Consider the following 17,376-nt stretch of genomic DNA (forward strand, 5'->3'; position numbering starts at 1 on the left):
CTGTAAGGGTGGGCGTGGCTACTGGGGATTCGAACCGTGAGAATGGGCGTGGTTAACGTGGAGATGGGCGTGTCTACTGCGGGAATGAGAATCATGGGGATGGGCAGGGCTAACATGGGGAGGGCGTGGTTAATGTAGGGATGGGCGTGCCTACAATAAGGGTGGGCGTGGCTATGTTATGGGTGTTCGTGGCTACCGTGGCTGTAATCACCTGGGGCTGGTGGCCACCAGGAGCTGTGGTTGGGCCCCTGGTGGGGTGGGCCTGGCTCCTGTGGGAATGGGCGTGGCCACCATGGAGTGCTCACCTCTGGCCTTGTGCCCATCATGGCAATGGCGGGGGGGAGGGGAATTCCCATTTTTTGAAGCCCTTTTGGGCCGTTTTGCCCAAATTTGGGCATTTTGGGAGCGCGGGGGCGGGGCTGGTGGACTGAGGGACGATAGAGACGGCGCTGGAGGACCGAGCGTCACTTCCGGGTCTGCGGAAAAACCATAGAGAGGGGCGGTGGAGGAATGAGCAGAACTTCCGGTTTAATGGAGGAAACAGTAGAGATGACCGCGCTGGAGGACTGAGCGTCACTTCCGGTTCGCTGAACCATTGAGTTTTACCACGTGATCCTTGACCTTGCTGTGATTGGCGGGCGCGTTGGTGACGAAGGAAGCTCTGAACCAATAAGGAGGAGGGGCGGGCACTGAGGGCAGGGTCACGTGACCGGAACAGGAAGCGAGAGCGTCGCTATGGTGAGAGCTGGGCTGGGGAACTGGGAGAGACTGGGAGAGAACTGGGAGGGACTGGGGGGACCCTGAGGGGTCACCGGGGGGAGGCTCTGGGCGTTAGTGGTGTTTACCGGGATGCCACCGGCCCGTGTCCCTTTATACTGGTTTATACTGGTTTAATACTGGTTTGTACTGGAGCAGATCCTGAGGGTCACTGGTGGGGGTCCCTTCTGTGACGTCACTGGCCCAAACCAGCCCGTACTGGTTTATGGTGACCTGTGGCGCTCTGTATTGGTTTATACTGGTTTATATTGCTTTGTACTGGTTCATACTGGTCCGTACTGGTTCATACTGGTCCGTACTGGTTTATACTGGTCCGTACTGGTTTATACTGGTCCGTACTGGTTCATACTGGTTTGTGCTGCAGACGGCGGCGCTGACGCAGGGGCTGGAGCGGGTGCCGGCCCAGGCCGGGTACCTCGTCATCAGCGACGGCGCCGTGCTGGCGGTGAGGGGGCCCCAAAATTTGGGGAGGGGTCCCCAAAAACTGGGGAAGGAGGGGGTCCAAAAAATGGGGGGAAAAATTGGGGAACGGTCCTTAAAAACGGGCAAGGGGATCCCAAAAAAATGGGGGAAAAATCTGGGGAAGGGTCCCTAAAAACTGGGGGGAATGGAACCCAAAAATTGGAGGGAAGGGGATCCAAAAATTGGGGATGTGGGAGGAGAAAATTGGAGGAAGGGATCCCTAAAAATTGGGGGTAGGGAGATTCAAAAAAATAAGGGGAAAATTGGGGAGGGGGTCCCTAAAAATGGGGGGAGTGGAATCCAAAAATTTGGGGGAGGGGGTCCCTAAAAATTAGAGGGAGTGGGATCCAAAAATTGGGGAAGGGACACCAAAAAAAAAATGGGGAAAAAAACTGGGGAGGGGTCCCTGAAGATTGGGAGTTCCCAGGTGGTTTTTGGAGTGGTTTTATTGCAATTTTTTTTTTTTTCATTTTTGCCCCTCTGGGCTCCTCCAATTTTTTTGAGGCTTCTCCCTGAGAATTCCCAACATTTTGGGGTTCCCCAAATGTGGAATTTTCTCTCCCCAGTCCTCGGGGGACCTGGAGAACGACGAGCACACGGCCACGGTGCTGCAGGGCCTGGTGGCCACGGCCCTGGGGCTGCGCCTGCCCCGCGGCCACGAGCCGCCCTTCCGCCGCCTCTCGGGTGAGAAACGGCCCCAAAACCGCCCAAAATTACCCCAAAACTGCCCCAAAATGGCCCCATTGCCACGAGCCGCCCTTCCGCCGCCTCTCGGGTGAGAAATGATCCCAAAATGTCCCCAAATGTCCCCAAAACTGCCCCAAAATGGCTCTATTGCCGTGAGCCGCCCTTCTGCTGCCTCTCGGGTGAGAAATGAACCCAAAATGTCCCCAAATGTCCCCAAAAATGTCCCCCCAATGGCCCCATGGCCACGAGCCGCCCTTCCACCACCTCTCGGGTGAGGAACGGCCCCCAAATGGCTCTGAATTATCCAAAAAATGGCCCTAAATGGCTCCAAAATATCCCTCAATAGCTCCAAATGGCCCCAAAATGGCCATAAATGGCCCCAAAATGCCCCTAAAATGGCCCCAAAATGGCCCTAATGGCCCCTAAATGGCCCTAAATGGCCCCTAAATGGCCCCAAAATGGTCCTAAAATGGCCCCTAAATGGCCCTTAATGGCCTTAATGGCTCTAAATGGCCCTAAATGGCCCCTAAATGGCCCCAAAATGGTCCTAAAATGGCCCCAAAATGGCCCTAAATGGCCCCTAAATGGCCCCAAAATGGTCCTAAAATGGCCCCAAAATGGCCCTTAATGGCCCTTAATGGCCCTAAATGGCCCCAAAATGGCCCTAAATGGCCTTTAATGGCCCTAAATGGCCCTAAATGGCCCCTAAATGGCCCTAAATGGCCCTAAATGGCCCTTAATGGCCCTTAATGGCCCTAAATGGCCCCAAAATGGCCCTAAATGGCCCCTAAATGGCCCCAAAATGGTCCTAAAATGGCCCCAAAATGGCCCTAAATGGCCCTTAACGGCCCCAAAATGGCCCTAAATTGCCCCAAAATGGCCCTAAATTGCCCCAAAATGGCCCTTAATGGCCCTAAGTGGTCCTAAATGGCCCTTAATGGCCCCTAAATGGCCCCAAAATGGTCCTAAAATGGCCCTTAACGGCCCTTAATGGCCCTAAATGGCCCTAAATGGCCCCAAAATGGCCCTTAATGGCCCCTAAATGGCCCTTAATGGCCCCAAAATGGTCCTAAAATGGCCCCAAAATGGCCCTAAATGGCCCCAAAATGGTCCTAAAATGGCCCCAAAATGGCCCTAAATGGCTCCTAATGGCCCTTAATGGCTCCTAAATGGTCCTAAAATGGCCCCAAAATGGCCCTAAATGGCTCTAAATGGCCCTTAATGGCCCCAAAATGGCCCTAAATGGCCCTAAATGGCCCTTAATGGCCCCAAAATGGCCCTAAATGGCCCCAAAATGGCCCTTAATGGCCCTAAGTGGTCCTAAAATGGCCCCTAAATGGCCCTTAATGGCCCTAAATGGCCCTTAATGGCCCTAAATTGCCCCAAAATGGTCCTAAATTGCACCAAAGTGGCCCCAAAGTGACACAAAATGGCCCCGAAGTGACACAAAATGGCCCCAGGGTGGTCCCAGATAGCCCCAGAATGGTCCCAAAGGGCCCCAAAATGTCCCCAAATGTCCCCTGAAAGGCTCCGAATGTCACCAAGTGTCCCCAGAATGCTCCTAAATGGCCCCAAGTGTTCCCAAAGGACCCAGAATGTCCCCAAATGTCCCCGCTGGGGGTGGCCCTGTCCCCGTTGTCCCCGGTGGCGTTTGGCGAGCGCTCCCTGTCATTGTCACTGTCACTGATGGCCCTGGGGACACCGGGGACATTGGGGGTGGCACTGGGGACCCTGGGGGTGGCCCTGTCCCCGTTGTCCCCGTTGTCCCCAGTGGTGTTTGGCGAGCACTCCCTGTCATTGTCACTGTCCCTGGTGGCCCTGGGGACATGGGGGTGGCTCTGGGGACATTGGGGACACCGAGGGTGGCCCTGTCCCCATTGTCCCCGTTGTCCCCGTTGTCCCCAGTGGTGTTTGGCGAGCACTCCCTGTCATTGTCACTGTCCCTGGTGGCCCTGGGGACATGGGGGTGGCTCTGGGGACATTGGGGACACCGAGGGTGGCCCTGTCCCCATTGTCCCCGTTGTCCCCGTTGTCCCCAGTGGTGTTTGGCGAGCACTCCCTGTCATTGTCACTGTCCCTGGTGGCCCTGGGGACATGGGGGTGGCTCTGGGGACATTGGGGACACCGAGGGTGGCCCTGTCCCCATTGTCCCCGTTGTCCCCGTTGTCCCCAGTGGTGTTTGGCGAGCACTCCCTGTCATTGTCACTGTCCCTGGTGGCCCTGGGGACATGGGGGTGGCTCTGGGGACATTGGGGACACCGAGGGTGGCCCTGTCCCCATTGTCCCCGTTGTCCCCGTTGTCCCCAGTGGTGTTTGGCGAGCACTCCCTCCTCGTCACCGTCTCGGGACAGAAACTCTTCGTGGTCAAGCGCCACCACCACGTGCAGGAGCCGGTGGCCGTGTGAGAAATGTCCCCAGAGCGTCCCCACAGTGTCCCCAGAGCGTCCCCAGAGGAGGAGGAGGTGGCACCGCCGCCCCGTCCCCCCTCCTGCTGTCCCCAAAGTGTCCCCAGATCCCCCCCGTGGGGACAATAAACGGCGTCCGAGGGCGGCTTTGGTGGCTTTGTGACCTCCCTGGGGACACCCGGGTGGCATCGGGGGACATCCAGACCCTCCAGGTGACACCAGGGGACATCCAGGCCACCTCTGGTGGCATCCAGGCCACCCTTGGGGACATCCAGATCCTCCAGGTGGCATCCAGGTGACATTAAGTGACATCCAGGGCCCCTTGGTGACATCCAGGTCACCCTTGGTGACATCCAGGTGACACCAGGTGACATCCAGGTCTCTTTATTGGCAATAAATAACAGGGACACAGGTGCCACCCTTGTCCCCAATGTCCCCAACCCGGGGGTGGCACTGCAGGCCCCTCCCGTCCCCTCCCCCGCTTTGGCTCGGGGACACTTCCCCGATGTCCCCAAATGTCCCCAAAATCCCAAACGCGGGCACGGCTCCAGGCTGTGTCCCCAAGGTGTCCCCAAAGTGTCCCCAGGGTCCCCTCCATGGCACGTGGCAGCGACCTCCCCCCCATTGTCCCCAGTGTCCCCAAAGTGTCCCCAAGCTGGGGGTGGCTCTGTCCCCTTGGTCCCTGTCCCTGGCACAGTGGGGACATCAGGGTGGCCCTGTCCCCATTGTCCCCATTGTCCTCAAGGTGGCACTGGGGGTGGCATTGTCCCCTTGGTCCCTGTCCCCAATGTCCCCAATGTCCCCAATGTCCTGGGGGTGGCCCTGAGGCTCTGGGGACACCGGGGGTGGCCCTGTCCCCATTGTCCCAGAGCTGTCCCTGACACTCTGGCAATGTCCCCACAATGTCCCCAAGGTCCCTGCATTGTCCCCTCGCTGTCCCCAGTGCCATCCCAGCTGTCCCATTGGTGTCCCTGCAATGTCCCCAAACTGTCCCCAAGCTGTCCCCACAGCGTCCCAGCGTTGTCTGTGCCACCCCACTGCTGTCCCAGTGATGTCCCCAAGATGTCCCCAGCGTCCCAGCACTGTCCCCACTGTCCCCTCGCTGTCCTGTTGATGTCCCCCCCGTTGTCCCCATTGTCCCCTCGCTGTCCTGTCAATGTCCCCACGTTGTCCCCTCGCTATCCCCCCACTGTCCCCCTGATGTCCCCATGCTGTCCCTGAGTCCCCACACTGTCCCCCACTGTCCCCTCACTGTCCCCTCATTGTCCCACACTGTCTCCCCATTGTCCCCACGCTGTCCCCTCGTTGTCCCCTCGCTATCCCCCCATTATCCCCATGCTGTCCCTGAGTCCCCACACTGTCCCCATTGTCCCCTCACTGTCCCACACTGTCCCCATCATCCCCAGACTGTCCCCACACTGTCCCCACGTTGTCCCCCCGCTGTCCCCCCATTGTCCCCGCTGTCACTTGACGGGTGGCACCACGAGCACCTTGCACTCCCTCTTGGCGATCTTGTCCAGGGCCAGCACGGCTTTGTCACCCGCGGGCAGGTACAGGGGGCGGCCCACGGGGGACCCCACCGGGGGGGTGATGGCCCTGCGCTCCATCACGCTGCCGGACCTGGGGACAGTGACACTGCTGTCACCTCAGTGTCACCTGTGTCACCTACAGTGTCACCTGTGTCACCTACAGTGTCCCTGCGTCAGTTACAGCATCCCTGTCACAGCCCCAGTGTCCCTGTGTCACCCTGGGATGATGGCCCTGCGCTCCATCACGCTGCCGGACCTGGGGACAGTGACATCAGTGTCACCTCTGTGTCACCTCAGTGTCACCTGTGTCACCTACAGTGTCCCTGTCACAGCCCCAGTGTCCCTGTGTCACCCTGGGATGATGGCCCTGCGCTCCATCACGCTGCCGGACCTGGGGACAGTGACATCAGTGTCACCTCTGTGTCACCTCAGTGTCACCTGTGTCACCTACAGTGTCCCTGTCACAGCCCCAGTGTCCCTGTGTCACCCCGGGGTGATGGCCCTGCGCTCCATCACGCTGCCGGACCTGGGGACAGTGACATCAGTGTCACCTCAGTGTCACCTCAGTGTCACCTGTGCCACTCTCTGGTCACCTGCAGTGTCCCTGCGTCACCCAGGGCAATGGTGGCAGCTCCCTGTGTCACCCCTCAGTGTCCCTTTGTCACATCCCAGTCCCTCCCAGCACCCTCAATGTCCCCCCCAGTCCCTCCCAGTGCTCCCAGTCCCCCCATTCCTTCCCAGTGCCCCCAAATCCTCATCCCAGTCCCTCCCAATCTTCTCCCAGTAACTCCCAGTCCCATCCCAGTCCCATCCCAGTCCCCCCAGTCCCTCCCAGTGCCCCAAAATCCACTCCCAGCCCCTCCCAATGCCCCCAAACCTAATCCCAGTCTCTCCCAGTCCCTCCCAGTGCCCCAAAACCCCATCCCAGTGCCCCAAATCCTTATCCCAGTCCTTCCCAATGCCCCCAAACCTAATCCCAGTGCCTCCCAGTGCCTCCCAGTCCTCCCCAATCCCCTCCCAGTGCCCCAAAATCCTCTCCCAGTCCTTCCCAATGCCCCCAAACTTTATCCCAGCGTGTCCCAGTGCCCCAAAACCTTATCCCAGTACCTCCCAATCCCTCCCAGTCCCCCCGAATTGTCATCCCAGCCCCTCCCAGCCGCTCCCAGTGCTCCCAGTACCTCATGAGGTGGCTCCGCGCCGGCTGCTGGTGGGAGAAGGACTGGGAGCGGCCGAGCCCGGCCACGAGCTCGCGCACGGCCGGGGAGCTGGGGCTGCTCTTGCGGGACACGGGGCGCGCCTCGGGCGGGGCGCTGCTCACGCTGGCCGTGAACTGCAGCTTCAGCTTCATGTGCTGCGACAGCTGGGACGCACTGGGAGTTACTGGGAGGGACTGGGAGGGCACTGGGAGGGACTGGGAGGCACTGGGAGAGACTGGGAGAGACTGGGAGGCACTGGGAGAGACTGGGAGCCGTTGCGAGGGAGCTCTGGGGGAGCTTTGGGGCATTGGGAGGGACTGGGAGGGAGCTTTGGGGCACTGGGAGGGGATTTGGAGACACTGGGAGGGCACTGGGAGGGAGTGGGAGAGACTGAGAGTCACTGGGAGCAACTGGGAGCAACTGGGAGTTACTGGAAGGGACCTTTGGGGGCACTGGGAAGGAGTTTTTGGGGCACTGGGAGTTACCGGCACTGAGCAGGAAGGAGTTTTGGGGGCACTGGGATGTACTGGGAGGGCACTGGGAGTTACTGGGATGGGGTTTATGGGCACTGGGAGGCACTGGGAGGGAGTGTTTGGGGCACTGGGAGTTACCGGCACTGAGCAGGAAGGAGTTTTGGGGGGCACTGGAATGTACTGGGAGCTACTGGGAGGGAGTTTGGGGGCACTGGGATGTACTGGGATAGACTGGGAGGCACTGGGATGTACTGGGCTGGGGTTTTAGGGGCACTGGGAGAGACTGGGAGTTACTGGGAGAGAGTTCTGGGCATAGTGGGAACACTGGGAACGGGATAATGATGGGGATAACGGGGATGGGGGTGACAGAGGTGACACTGGGGGTGGCACAGGTCACACAGGTGACACCAATGGGTGGCACTGACCTCGAAGAGCCCGGCCCGCAGCGCCTGGAACTGGGGGATACTGGGGATACTGGGAACACTGGGAATGGGAAAACGATGGGGATAACGGGGACAGGGGTGGCACTGCGGTGACAGAGGTGATACAGAGGGTGGCACTGAGGGGACACAGGTGACACCGAGGGTGACACAGGTGGCACTGAGGGTGGCACTGACCTCGAAGAGCCCGGCCCGCAGCGCCTGGAACGGGGACACTGGGGATACTGGGAATGGGATAACGGGGACAGGGGCGGCACTGGTGGCACTGAGGGTGACACAGGGGACACAGGTGACACAGAAGGTGGCACAGGGGGTGGCACTGACCTCGAAGAGCCCGGCCCGCAGCGCCTGGAACTGGGGGATACTGGGGATACTGGGAACACTGGGAATGGGAAAACGATGGGGATAACGGGGACAGGGGCGGCACTGGTGGCACTGAGGGTGACACAGGGGACACAGGTGACACAGAAGGTGGCACAGGTGGCACAGGGGGTGGCACTGACCTCGAAGAGCCCGGCCCGCAGCGCCTGGAAGGCCACGCGGAAGGTTCTGGCGCTGCCCTTGCGGGAGTAGCCCAGGTTGGTCAGGGGCGTGTGGCAAACCACGGAGTCCAGGGAGCCGCGGGACTTACCTGCAATTCCAGAACGTTCCAGGGACTTTTGGGAACGTTCTGGGATTTTTTGGGGAATTTTTGGGATTTTTTGGGGGGATTTTTTTTTATTTTTTGGCCTTTTTTTTGGGATTTTTAGAGCGTTTTTTGGGGTATTTCAAGGGTTTTTTTTGGAGCTTTTTTGGGGGTTTTGGGTTCTGGGATTTGAAGGAATTTTTGGGGCTCTTTTGGGATTTTTTTGGGGAATTTTGGGGGGATTTTTTAGCCCTTTTTGGGGGATTCTTAGAGCATTTTTTGGGATATTTCAACTTTTTTTTTTGACCATTTTTTGCAGTCCCCACTAATGTCCCCAAACCCCCAGTGTCCCCACCGGTGGTGGCCTCGGGTGTCCAGACCAGGATGACAGCCAGGAAGTCCTGCAGGTCCCCGATGTCCCCGAATGTCCCCAATCCTCCCAACATCCCCAATGTCCCCAACATCCTCAATCCCCCAATGTCCCCAATCCCCTCAATGTCCCCAATCCCCCCAATGTCCCCAGTGTCCCCACCGGCGGTGGCCTCAGGGGTCCACACCAGCCGCACGGCCAGGAAGTCCCGCAGGTCCCCAATGTCCCCAATTTCCCCAGTGTCCCCAGTGTCCCCAGGTGTCCCCAGTGTCCCCAGTTCCCCCAATGTCCCCAGTGTCCCCACCGGCGGTGGCCTCGGGGGCCCACACCAGCCGCACGGCCAGGAAGTCCTGCAGGTCCCCAATGTCCCCATTGTCCCCAACATCCCCAATGTTCCCAATGTCCCCGATACCCCTGCTGTCCCCAACGTCCCCGATACCCCTGATGTCCCCGATGTCCCTGCTGTCCCCAACGTCCCCAGTGTCCCCACCGGCGGTGGCCTCGGGGGTCCACACCAGCCGCACGGCCAGGAAGTCCCGCAGGTCCCCAATGTCCCCAATGTCCCCAACATCCCCAATGTTCCCAATGTCCCCGATACCCCTGATGTCCCCGATGTCCCTGCTGTCCCCAGTTCCCCCAATGTCCCCAGTGTCCCCACCGGCGGTGGCCTCGGGGGTCCACACCAGCCGCACGGCCAGGAAGTCCTGCAGGTCGTTGAGCAGGGTGTAGGTGACCGTGAAGCGCTGCAGGGCCACCACGGGCGACTCGCACGTGGCCGTCATGACGAAGCGCGGCCGCTCCAGGCGGATGCTCGGCAGCCTGAGGGGACATTGGGGACACTGGGGACATCGAGGTGGCATCATGGGGACAGCCCCAGAGAAGACCCAGAGAGCTCTGGGGATGTGGTGGCACTGGGACAATGAGGGGACAATGAGGGGACATGGTGGTGGCATCATGGGGACACCACTGAAGGAGCCCCAAAGGTCAGAATGGAGGGACATGGGGACAATGAGGTGACATTGATGGGACAAGAAGTGGTGGCACATGTAGAAGAAGGCAGGAGGATCTGGAAAGTTTGGGGACATCATGGGGACATTGGGGACATGGTGGTGGCATCACGGGGACACCTCTGAAGGAGCTAGGGAGAGCTCTGGGGATGTGGTGGCATTGGGACAATGAGGGGACAATGATGGGACATGGTGGTGGCATCACGGGGACACAGCTGAAGGAGCCCCAGAAGGTCTGAGGATGGAGGGACATGGGCACAATGAGGTGACAATGAGGGGACAATGAGGGGACAGGAGGTGGTGGCACATGGAGAAAAAGCCAGGAGGGTCTGGAGATCTTGGGGACGTCATGGGGACACTGGGGACATGGTGGTGGCATCATGGGGACACCACTGAAGGAGCCCCAAAAGGTCAGAATGGAGGGACATGGGCACAATGAGGTGACAGTGATGGGACAGGAGGTGGTGGCACTTGCAGGGGACACCAGGAGGGTCTGGAGAGCTTGGGGACATCATGGGGACATTGAGGTGGCATCGTGCGAAAGTCCAGAAAGGAGCCAAAGAACGTTCTGAGGATGGTGGGACACGGGGACAAGGAGGTGACACCGAGGTGACACCGAGGTGGTGGCACCCCAGGAGGTTCTGGAGCCCTGGGGACACCGAGGTGACGCCGAGGTGACAGCAGGTGACACTCACCGGTAGTGGGTGACGATGCTGTTGGTGAACGGCAGCTTCGGCGTCGACCACCGCACCACGGCCACCAGCGGCACCTCCAGGCCCTGCTTGGGGACATCGCTGTCACCGCGGTGTCACCTCCGCGTCCCCAACGTCCCCAAGGCCACCGGGGACAACGGGGATTGTCACCAAGGCCGGGGACAGCACCGTCGGGGGGGGTTGGTGGCATCTTGGGGGGCTTGGATGGGGTTGGTGGCCCTCGATTGTTGTCCCCAAGGCCACCCAGGTGTCCCCAACCCCCAGATCCCCCCAAGAATTGTCCCCAAACTCAACTTGGGGACACTTTTGGTGCTACCAAGACAGGACAAGTCCCTTTGGCTGAGCCTGGTGGCCCTCGACGGTTGTCCCCAAGTGTCCCCAACCCCATTGGTAACCCCAGAAACTCAACCTGGAGACACTTTTGGTGCCACCAAAGTGGGACAAAGCCCCTTGGCCCAGCCTGGTGGCCCTTCATGGTTGTCCCCAAGTGTCCCCAGGGCCCTTCCAGTGTCCCCAAGGCCCTCCCAGTGTCCTTAAGGCCACCCCACTGTCTCCAAACTCAACTTGGGGACACTTTTGGTGCCGTCAAGGCAGGACAAGTCCCTTTGGCTGAGCCTGGTGGCTCTCGATCGATGTCCCCAAGTGTCCCCAGGTGTCCCCAAGGCCACCCAGGTGTCCCCAGGTGTCCCCTCACCTCCTTGGCGTCGCGGGGCGGCCGCTCGGGCGCCTGCAGCTGGAACAGGAAGTTCTGCTCCTCCAGGGCGCTCAGGGGACACGGCCACCGCGAGTGGCACCCGGGGACGCGGCAGAACGCGCCCACGGGCACCTCCCCGGAGTGGTGGCTGCGGGGACAGCGGGGACAATCAGGGCACAGCGGGGACAGGTCACGTCCCCGAGGTCCTCATGGTGTCCCCGAAGTTCTCTCCCATTCCTGAGGTCCTCGTGACATCTCCAAGGTCCCCACATTGTCCCCAAGGTCACAGCATTGTCCTCAGGGCCTCCACATTGTCCCCATGGTCCCCACATTGTCCCCAAGCTCTCCCCATTGTCTCCAAGGTCACAGCCTTGTCCCCACGGTCCCCACATTGTCCCCATGGTCCCCACATTGTCCCCAAGGTCCCCACAGTGTCCTCAAGGTCCCCACAGTGTCCCCAAGGTCTCCACGTTGTCCCCAAGCTCTCCCCATTGTCCTCAAGGTCCCCACATTGTCCCCAAGGTCACAGCATTGTCCCCAAGGTCCCCACAGTGTCCCCAAGGTCTCCACGTTGTGCCCAAGGTCCTCCTGGCATCCCCAAGGTCACAGCATTGTCCCCAAGGTCCCCACAGTGTCCCCAGCTGTCCCCACATTGTCCCCGACGTGTCCCCAAATGGTCCCCAGTGTCCCCAGGTCTCCCAAAGCTGTCCCCAGTGTCCCCACACTGTCCCCAAGGTGTCCCCACATTGTCCCCCAGTGCCCCCAGTGTCCCCCAAGGTGTCCCCACATTGTCCCCAAGGTGTGCCCAGTGCGCCCAGGTCTCCCCAAAGCGTCCCCAGCTCTCCCCACAGTGTCCCCAGGTGTCCCCAGTGTCCCTGAGGTGCCCCCGCATTGTCCCCAGGTGCCCCCAAGCTGGACAAGATGTCCCCCAGGTGTCCCAAATGTCCCCAGCTCTCCCCGAGGCGTCCCCAAGTGTCCCCAGCTGTTCCCGGGTACCCCCAAAGTGTCCCCAAGTGTCCCCACATTGTCCCCAGCTGTCCCCAGGTCTCCCCAAAGTGTCCCCAAGCGTCCCCACATTGTCCCCAGCTCTCCCCCCATTGTCCCCAAGTGTCCCCAAGGTGTCCCCAGGCTCACCAGACGTCGTCCACGAGCAGCACGGAGCCGTCGGGCATCACGGGCAGGTAACTGGCGTTGAAATTGGGCAGCACCTGCACGTCCCAGAGGGACAGCTCCTCCTGGGAGCTGCCATTGAGCACTGGGGACATTGGGGACATTGGGGACATTGGGGACATTGGGGACACCTGCACGTCCCAGAGGGACAGCTCCTCCTGGGAGCTGCCATTGAGCACTGGGGACATTGGGGACATTGGGGACATTGGGGACACCTGCACGTCCCAGAGGGACAGCTCCTCCTGGGAGCTGCCATTGAGCACTGGGGACATTGGGGACATTGGGGACATTGGGGACATTGGGGACATTGGGGACACCTGCACGTCCCAGAGGGACAGCTCCTCCTGGGAGCTGCCATTGAGCACTGGGGACATTGGGGACATTGGGGACATTGGGGACACCTGCACGTCCCAGAGGGACAGCTCCTCCTGGGAGCTGCCATTGAGCACTGGGGACATTGGGGACATTGGGGACATTGGTGACACCTGCACGTCCCAGAGGGACAGCTCCTCCTGGGAGCTGCCATTGAGCACTGGGGACATTGGGGACATTGGGGACATTGGGGACATTGGGGACACCTGCACGTCCCAGAGGGACAGCTCCTCCTGGGAGCTGCCATTGAGCACTGGGGACATTGGGGACATTGGGGACACCTGCACGTCCCAGAGGGACAGCTCCTCCTGGGAGCTGCCATTGAGCACTGGGGACATTGGGGACATTGGGGACAGTGGGGACACCTGCACGTCCCAGAGGGACAGCTCCTCCTGGGAGCTGCCATTGAGCACTGGGGACATTGGGGACATTGGGGACATTGGGGACATTGGGGACACCTGCACGTCCCAGAGGGACAGCTCCTCCTGGGAGCTGCCATTGAGCACTGGGGACATTGGGGACATTGGGGACATTGGGGACACCTGCACGTCCCAGAGGGACAGCTCCTCCTGGGAGCTGCCATTGAGCACTGGGGACATTGGGGACAGTGGGGACATTGGGGACATTGGGGACACCTGCACGTCCCAGAGGGACAGCTCCTCCTGGGAGCTGCCATTGAGCACTGGGGACATTGGGGACATTGGGGACATTGGGGACACTGGGGACACCTGCACGTCCCAGAGGGACAGCTCCTCCTGGGAGCTGCCATTGAGCACTGGGGACAGTGGGGACATTGGGGACATTGGGGACATTGGGGACACCTGCACGTCCCAGAGGGACAGCTCCTCCTGGGAGCTGCCATTGAGCACTGGGGACATTGGGGACATTGGGGACATTGGGGACATTGGGGACATTGGGGACACCTGCACGTCCCAGAGGGACAGCTCCTCCTGGGAGCTGCCATTGAGCACTGGGGACATTGGGGACATTGGGGACACCTGCACGTCCCAGAGGGACAGCTCCTCCTGGGAGCTGCCATTGAGCACTGGGGACATTGGGGACATTGGGGACATTGGGGACATTGGGGACACCTGCACGTCCCAGAGGGACAGCTCCTCCTGGGAGCTGCCACTGAGCACTGGGGACAGCATTGGGGACATTGGGGACATCACTGGGGACTGGGGACACTGGGGACATCCAGGGCATTGGGGTCATTGGGGACATCATTGGGAACATCACTGGGGACATTGGGGACATCACTGGGGACATCACTGGGGACACTGGAGACACTGGGGACATCGGGGACATGCAGGGCACTGAGAACATTGGGGACAACGGGGACATTTTGGGGGATTGGGGACATTGGGGACACTGGGGGTCATCAGGAGTGACCCTCCGCCCTTCTCCCCCACCCTCTTTGTCCCCAACGCCCCCAAATGTCCCCAAACCCCTCGATGTCCCCAAACCCCCCAAACCCCCCCGATGTCCCCAAATGTCCCCAGCTCTCCCCAACCCCCCCAAATGTCCCCGATGTCCCCAAGCTGTCACCTTTGAGCACGGTCAGGTACTTTCCGGACACGGTCACCTGGCGGCAGCGGACACGGGGGGGTGGCAGCACCGTCAGCAGCGTGGACACTGTGGGGACACCAGGGGACACTTGGGGACAATCAGGGGACACTTGGGCACAATCAGGGGACACTGTGGGGACACCAGGGGACACTTGGGGACAATCAGGGGACACATGGGGACAGCCAGCCAGGACCACCAGGCTGGGCTGAGCGGCTTTGTCCCACCTTGGTGGCACCAAAAGTGTCCCTAAGTAAAGAATGGGGACAATCCTAGGGTGTCCTTGAGGGGTTTGGGACACTTGGGGTCACCAGGGTGGCCTTGGGGACACCTGGGGGGACCTTGGGGACACTTGGGGACAGCCAGCCAGGGCCACCAGGCTGGGCCAAGGGGCCTTGTCCCACTTTGGTGGCACCAAAAGCGTCCCCAAGTCGGGGTTGGGGACAATCCTCGGGGGTTCCTGAAGAAATGGGATGGCTTTGGGACACTTGGGGACACCAGAGGAGGGGAGGTGACACCTTGGGGACACTTGGGGACCTCACCTTGAGCCTTGAAGGCGCCGTGCTGCTGCCGGAACACCTGGGGTGGCACTGAGGGGACACTGAGGGGACACCTGGGGGTGGCACCCACAGGGGAAAGGACACCCAGGGGACACTTGGGGACACTCAGGTGACACTTGGGGACATTTGGGGACCTCACCTTGTGCCTTGAAGGCTCCATGGAGACACCTGGGGTGGCACTGAGGGGACACCTGGGGGTGACACCCACTGGGGAGGGGACCCTTGGGGACACCCAGGGTACACTTGAGGAGGGGAGGTGACACCTTGGGGACACTCAGGTGACACTTGGGGACACCTGGGGACCTCACCTTGAGCCTTGAAGGCGCCGTGCTGCTGCCGGAACACCTGGCCGGGGGCGCGGCCCTGGAGCAGCCTCAGGTACCCCCCTGGCCCCGGCCCTGTCCCTGTCATTGTCACCTGCCCTGTCCCTGTCCCCGTCCCTGTCCCTGTCATTGTCACCTGGCCCGGCCCTGGCCCTGTCCCTGTCCCCGGCCCCTCCTGCAGCTCCGGCGGCTCCGTGTCCCGCTGCCACACCGGTCACCACGATCTGGGGACACCAAGGGGACACCAGGGGTCACCAAAGTGTCCCCAGGGTCCCTCCCCGTCCCATTCCCAGTGTCCCCAAAATGACTCCAAAGTGTCTCAAATACGTCCCCACATTGTCCCCAAGGTCCCTCCCCCTCCCATTCCCAGTGTCCCCTCATTGTCCCCAAGGCTCCTCCCATTCCCAAGGCGTCCCCAGTGTCCCCAAGGTCCCTCCCCATTCCATTCCCAATGTCCCCAAGTGTCTCCAATGTCCCCAAGATGTCCCCAATTGTCCCCAAGTCCCTCTCCATCCCATTCCCACTGTCCCCAAGGCCCATCCCACTCCCAGCGTCCCCAGGGTGTCCCCAATGTCCCCAAAACGTCCCAAACTGTCCCCAAATCCCTCCCCATCCCATTCCCACTGTCCCCAAATTGTCCCCAAAGTGTCCCCAAATGTCCCCAAGGTCCCCTTCCATCCCATTCCCCATGTCCCCAAGGGTGTCCCCAATGTCCCCCAATGCCCTCAATGTCCCCAAGGTCCCTCCCCATCCCCATTCCCAGTGTCCCCAAATTGTCCCCAAAGTGTCCCCAATTGTCCCCAAGGTCCCTCCCCATCCCATTCCCAGTGTCCCCAAATGCCCCAAATGTCCCCAATGTCCCCACCTTGGCCTTGGCGGTGCCGGGCGGGAGCCGGTCCAGGGCCACGGTGAGGGGGAAAATCACCTCGTCCTGGGAGATGATGGGATCGTCCACGGGGAGCTGGGGAAAAAAAACGGGGAAATTGGGAAAAATGGGGGGAAATGGGAAAAAATGGGGGAAATTGGGAAAAAACGGGAAAAAATGGAGAAAAAATGGGGAAAGTCAATGGGGAAATGAGCTCGTCCTGAGAGATGATGGGATCATCCATGGGGAGCTGGGAATGGGGAGAAAAGGGGGGAAAAATGGGAAAAACCCAAGGAAAAGTGGAAAAAAGAGGGAAAATGGAGAGAAAAATGGAAAAAAACCTAGGAAAAAATGGGAAAACCCAAGGAAAAACAGGATAAACCAAAGAAAATGGGAAAACCCAAGAAAACAATGGGAAAATCCAAGGAAAAATGGGAAAACGAAGAAAGAAAAGGGAAAACCCAAGGAAAAATGGGAAAGCCCAAGAAAAAATGGGGAAAACCAGGAAAAATGTAGGAAAAGTGGGAAAAAAAATGGGAAAAATGGGAAAACGTGGGAAAATGGAAAAAATGGGGGGAATGGAAAAATCCAAGGAAAACCAGGGAAAACACAGGAAAAATGGGGAAAAAAATGGGAAAACACCAATGAAAAAATAGGAAAAACCAAGGAAAAAACGGGAAAATTCAAGGAAAAAAGGGGAAAATCTCAGGAAAACCAGAACCTCCCCACCCGCAAGCACCCCGAAATTCCAGAACGTTCCGCCGCTCACCCCCGGGCCGGCGCCGCCCGCGGGGCCCGCGAGTGCGTGAGGAGCGCGCGGCACTCCCGGAACAGCGGCGGCGGCTCCCGGGAATCCTCGGCGTTGCCGAAATTGCCGAAGTTATCGCCGGGTCGTGGCCGGGATTCGGCTCCTCCTCATCGCGGGCGCGGGCTGTCGCCGCTGGTGACGGTGGCGAGCGCCGAGAGCGACGCGGCGAGCTGCGCCCACGGCGACGCGCCCCGGGAAACTCCCGCCACAAGGGGCGGGGCCACGGCCGGAGTGGGCGGGGATTTGGCTGGAGTGGGCGTGGTTTGGGCCGGAGCGGGCGGGGTTTGGGCCGGAGTGGCGGGTCACTGACTGAGCGGGCGGGGCTTCTGTCAGG

General features: G+C 60.3%; 2 protein-coding genes across 4 annotated transcripts; one reads left to right on the forward strand and one right to left on the reverse strand.

Annotated features, from left to right (window-relative positions):
* The first annotated feature begins 651 nt into the window (after positions 1–651).
* On the forward strand, positions 652–4,478 carry LAMTOR4 (late endosomal/lysosomal adaptor, MAPK and MTOR activator 4). The gene is made up of 4 exons (XM_054295249.1): positions 652–738; positions 1,142–1,222; positions 1,806–1,923; positions 4,234–4,478. Exons 1-4 carry the CDS (start codon positions 736–738, stop codon positions 4,329–4,331), a joined length of 300 nt encoding a protein of 99 aa, XP_054151224.1. The 5' UTR covers positions 652–735; the 3' UTR covers positions 4,332–4,478.
* A 1,305-nt stretch (positions 4,479–5,783) lies between these two features.
* Positions 5,784–15,558, reverse strand: TRAPPC14 (trafficking protein particle complex subunit 14). 3 transcript variants are annotated; one of them, XM_054295247.1, is made up of 10 exons: positions 15,506–15,558; positions 15,355–15,463; positions 14,469–14,555; positions 12,513–12,633; positions 11,379–11,526; positions 10,667–10,749; positions 9,623–9,783; positions 8,473–8,600; positions 7,039–7,220; positions 5,784–5,951 (listed from the first exon to the last, which is right to left on the reverse strand). In XM_054295247.1, the coding sequence occupies exons 2-10, from the start codon at positions 15,455–15,457 to the stop codon at positions 5,795–5,797; spliced, it is 1,170 nt and encodes a 389-aa protein (XP_054151222.1). In that variant the 5' UTR covers positions 15,458–15,463; positions 15,506–15,558; the 3' UTR covers positions 5,784–5,794. The 3 variants fall into 3 exon arrangements, with proteins under 3 accessions (XP_054151222.1, XP_054151221.1, XP_054151223.1); XM_054295246.1 differs by lacking the exon at positions 15,506–15,558 and having other exon boundaries at positions 15,355–15,497; XM_054295248.1 differs by lacking the exons at positions 15,355–15,463; positions 15,506–15,558 and adding an exon at positions 15,029–15,061.
* Between the last annotated feature and the right edge of the window lie 1,818 nt (positions 15,559–17,376).

This window comes from Melozone crissalis, unplaced genomic scaffold (assembly GCF_028551555.1).
Source record: "Melozone crissalis strain CALT ecotype California unplaced genomic scaffold, PUWL_Pcris_2 ptg000557l_1, whole genome shotgun sequence".
NCBI classification, from domain to species: Eukaryota; Metazoa; Chordata; class Aves; order Passeriformes; family Passerellidae; genus Melozone; species Melozone crissalis.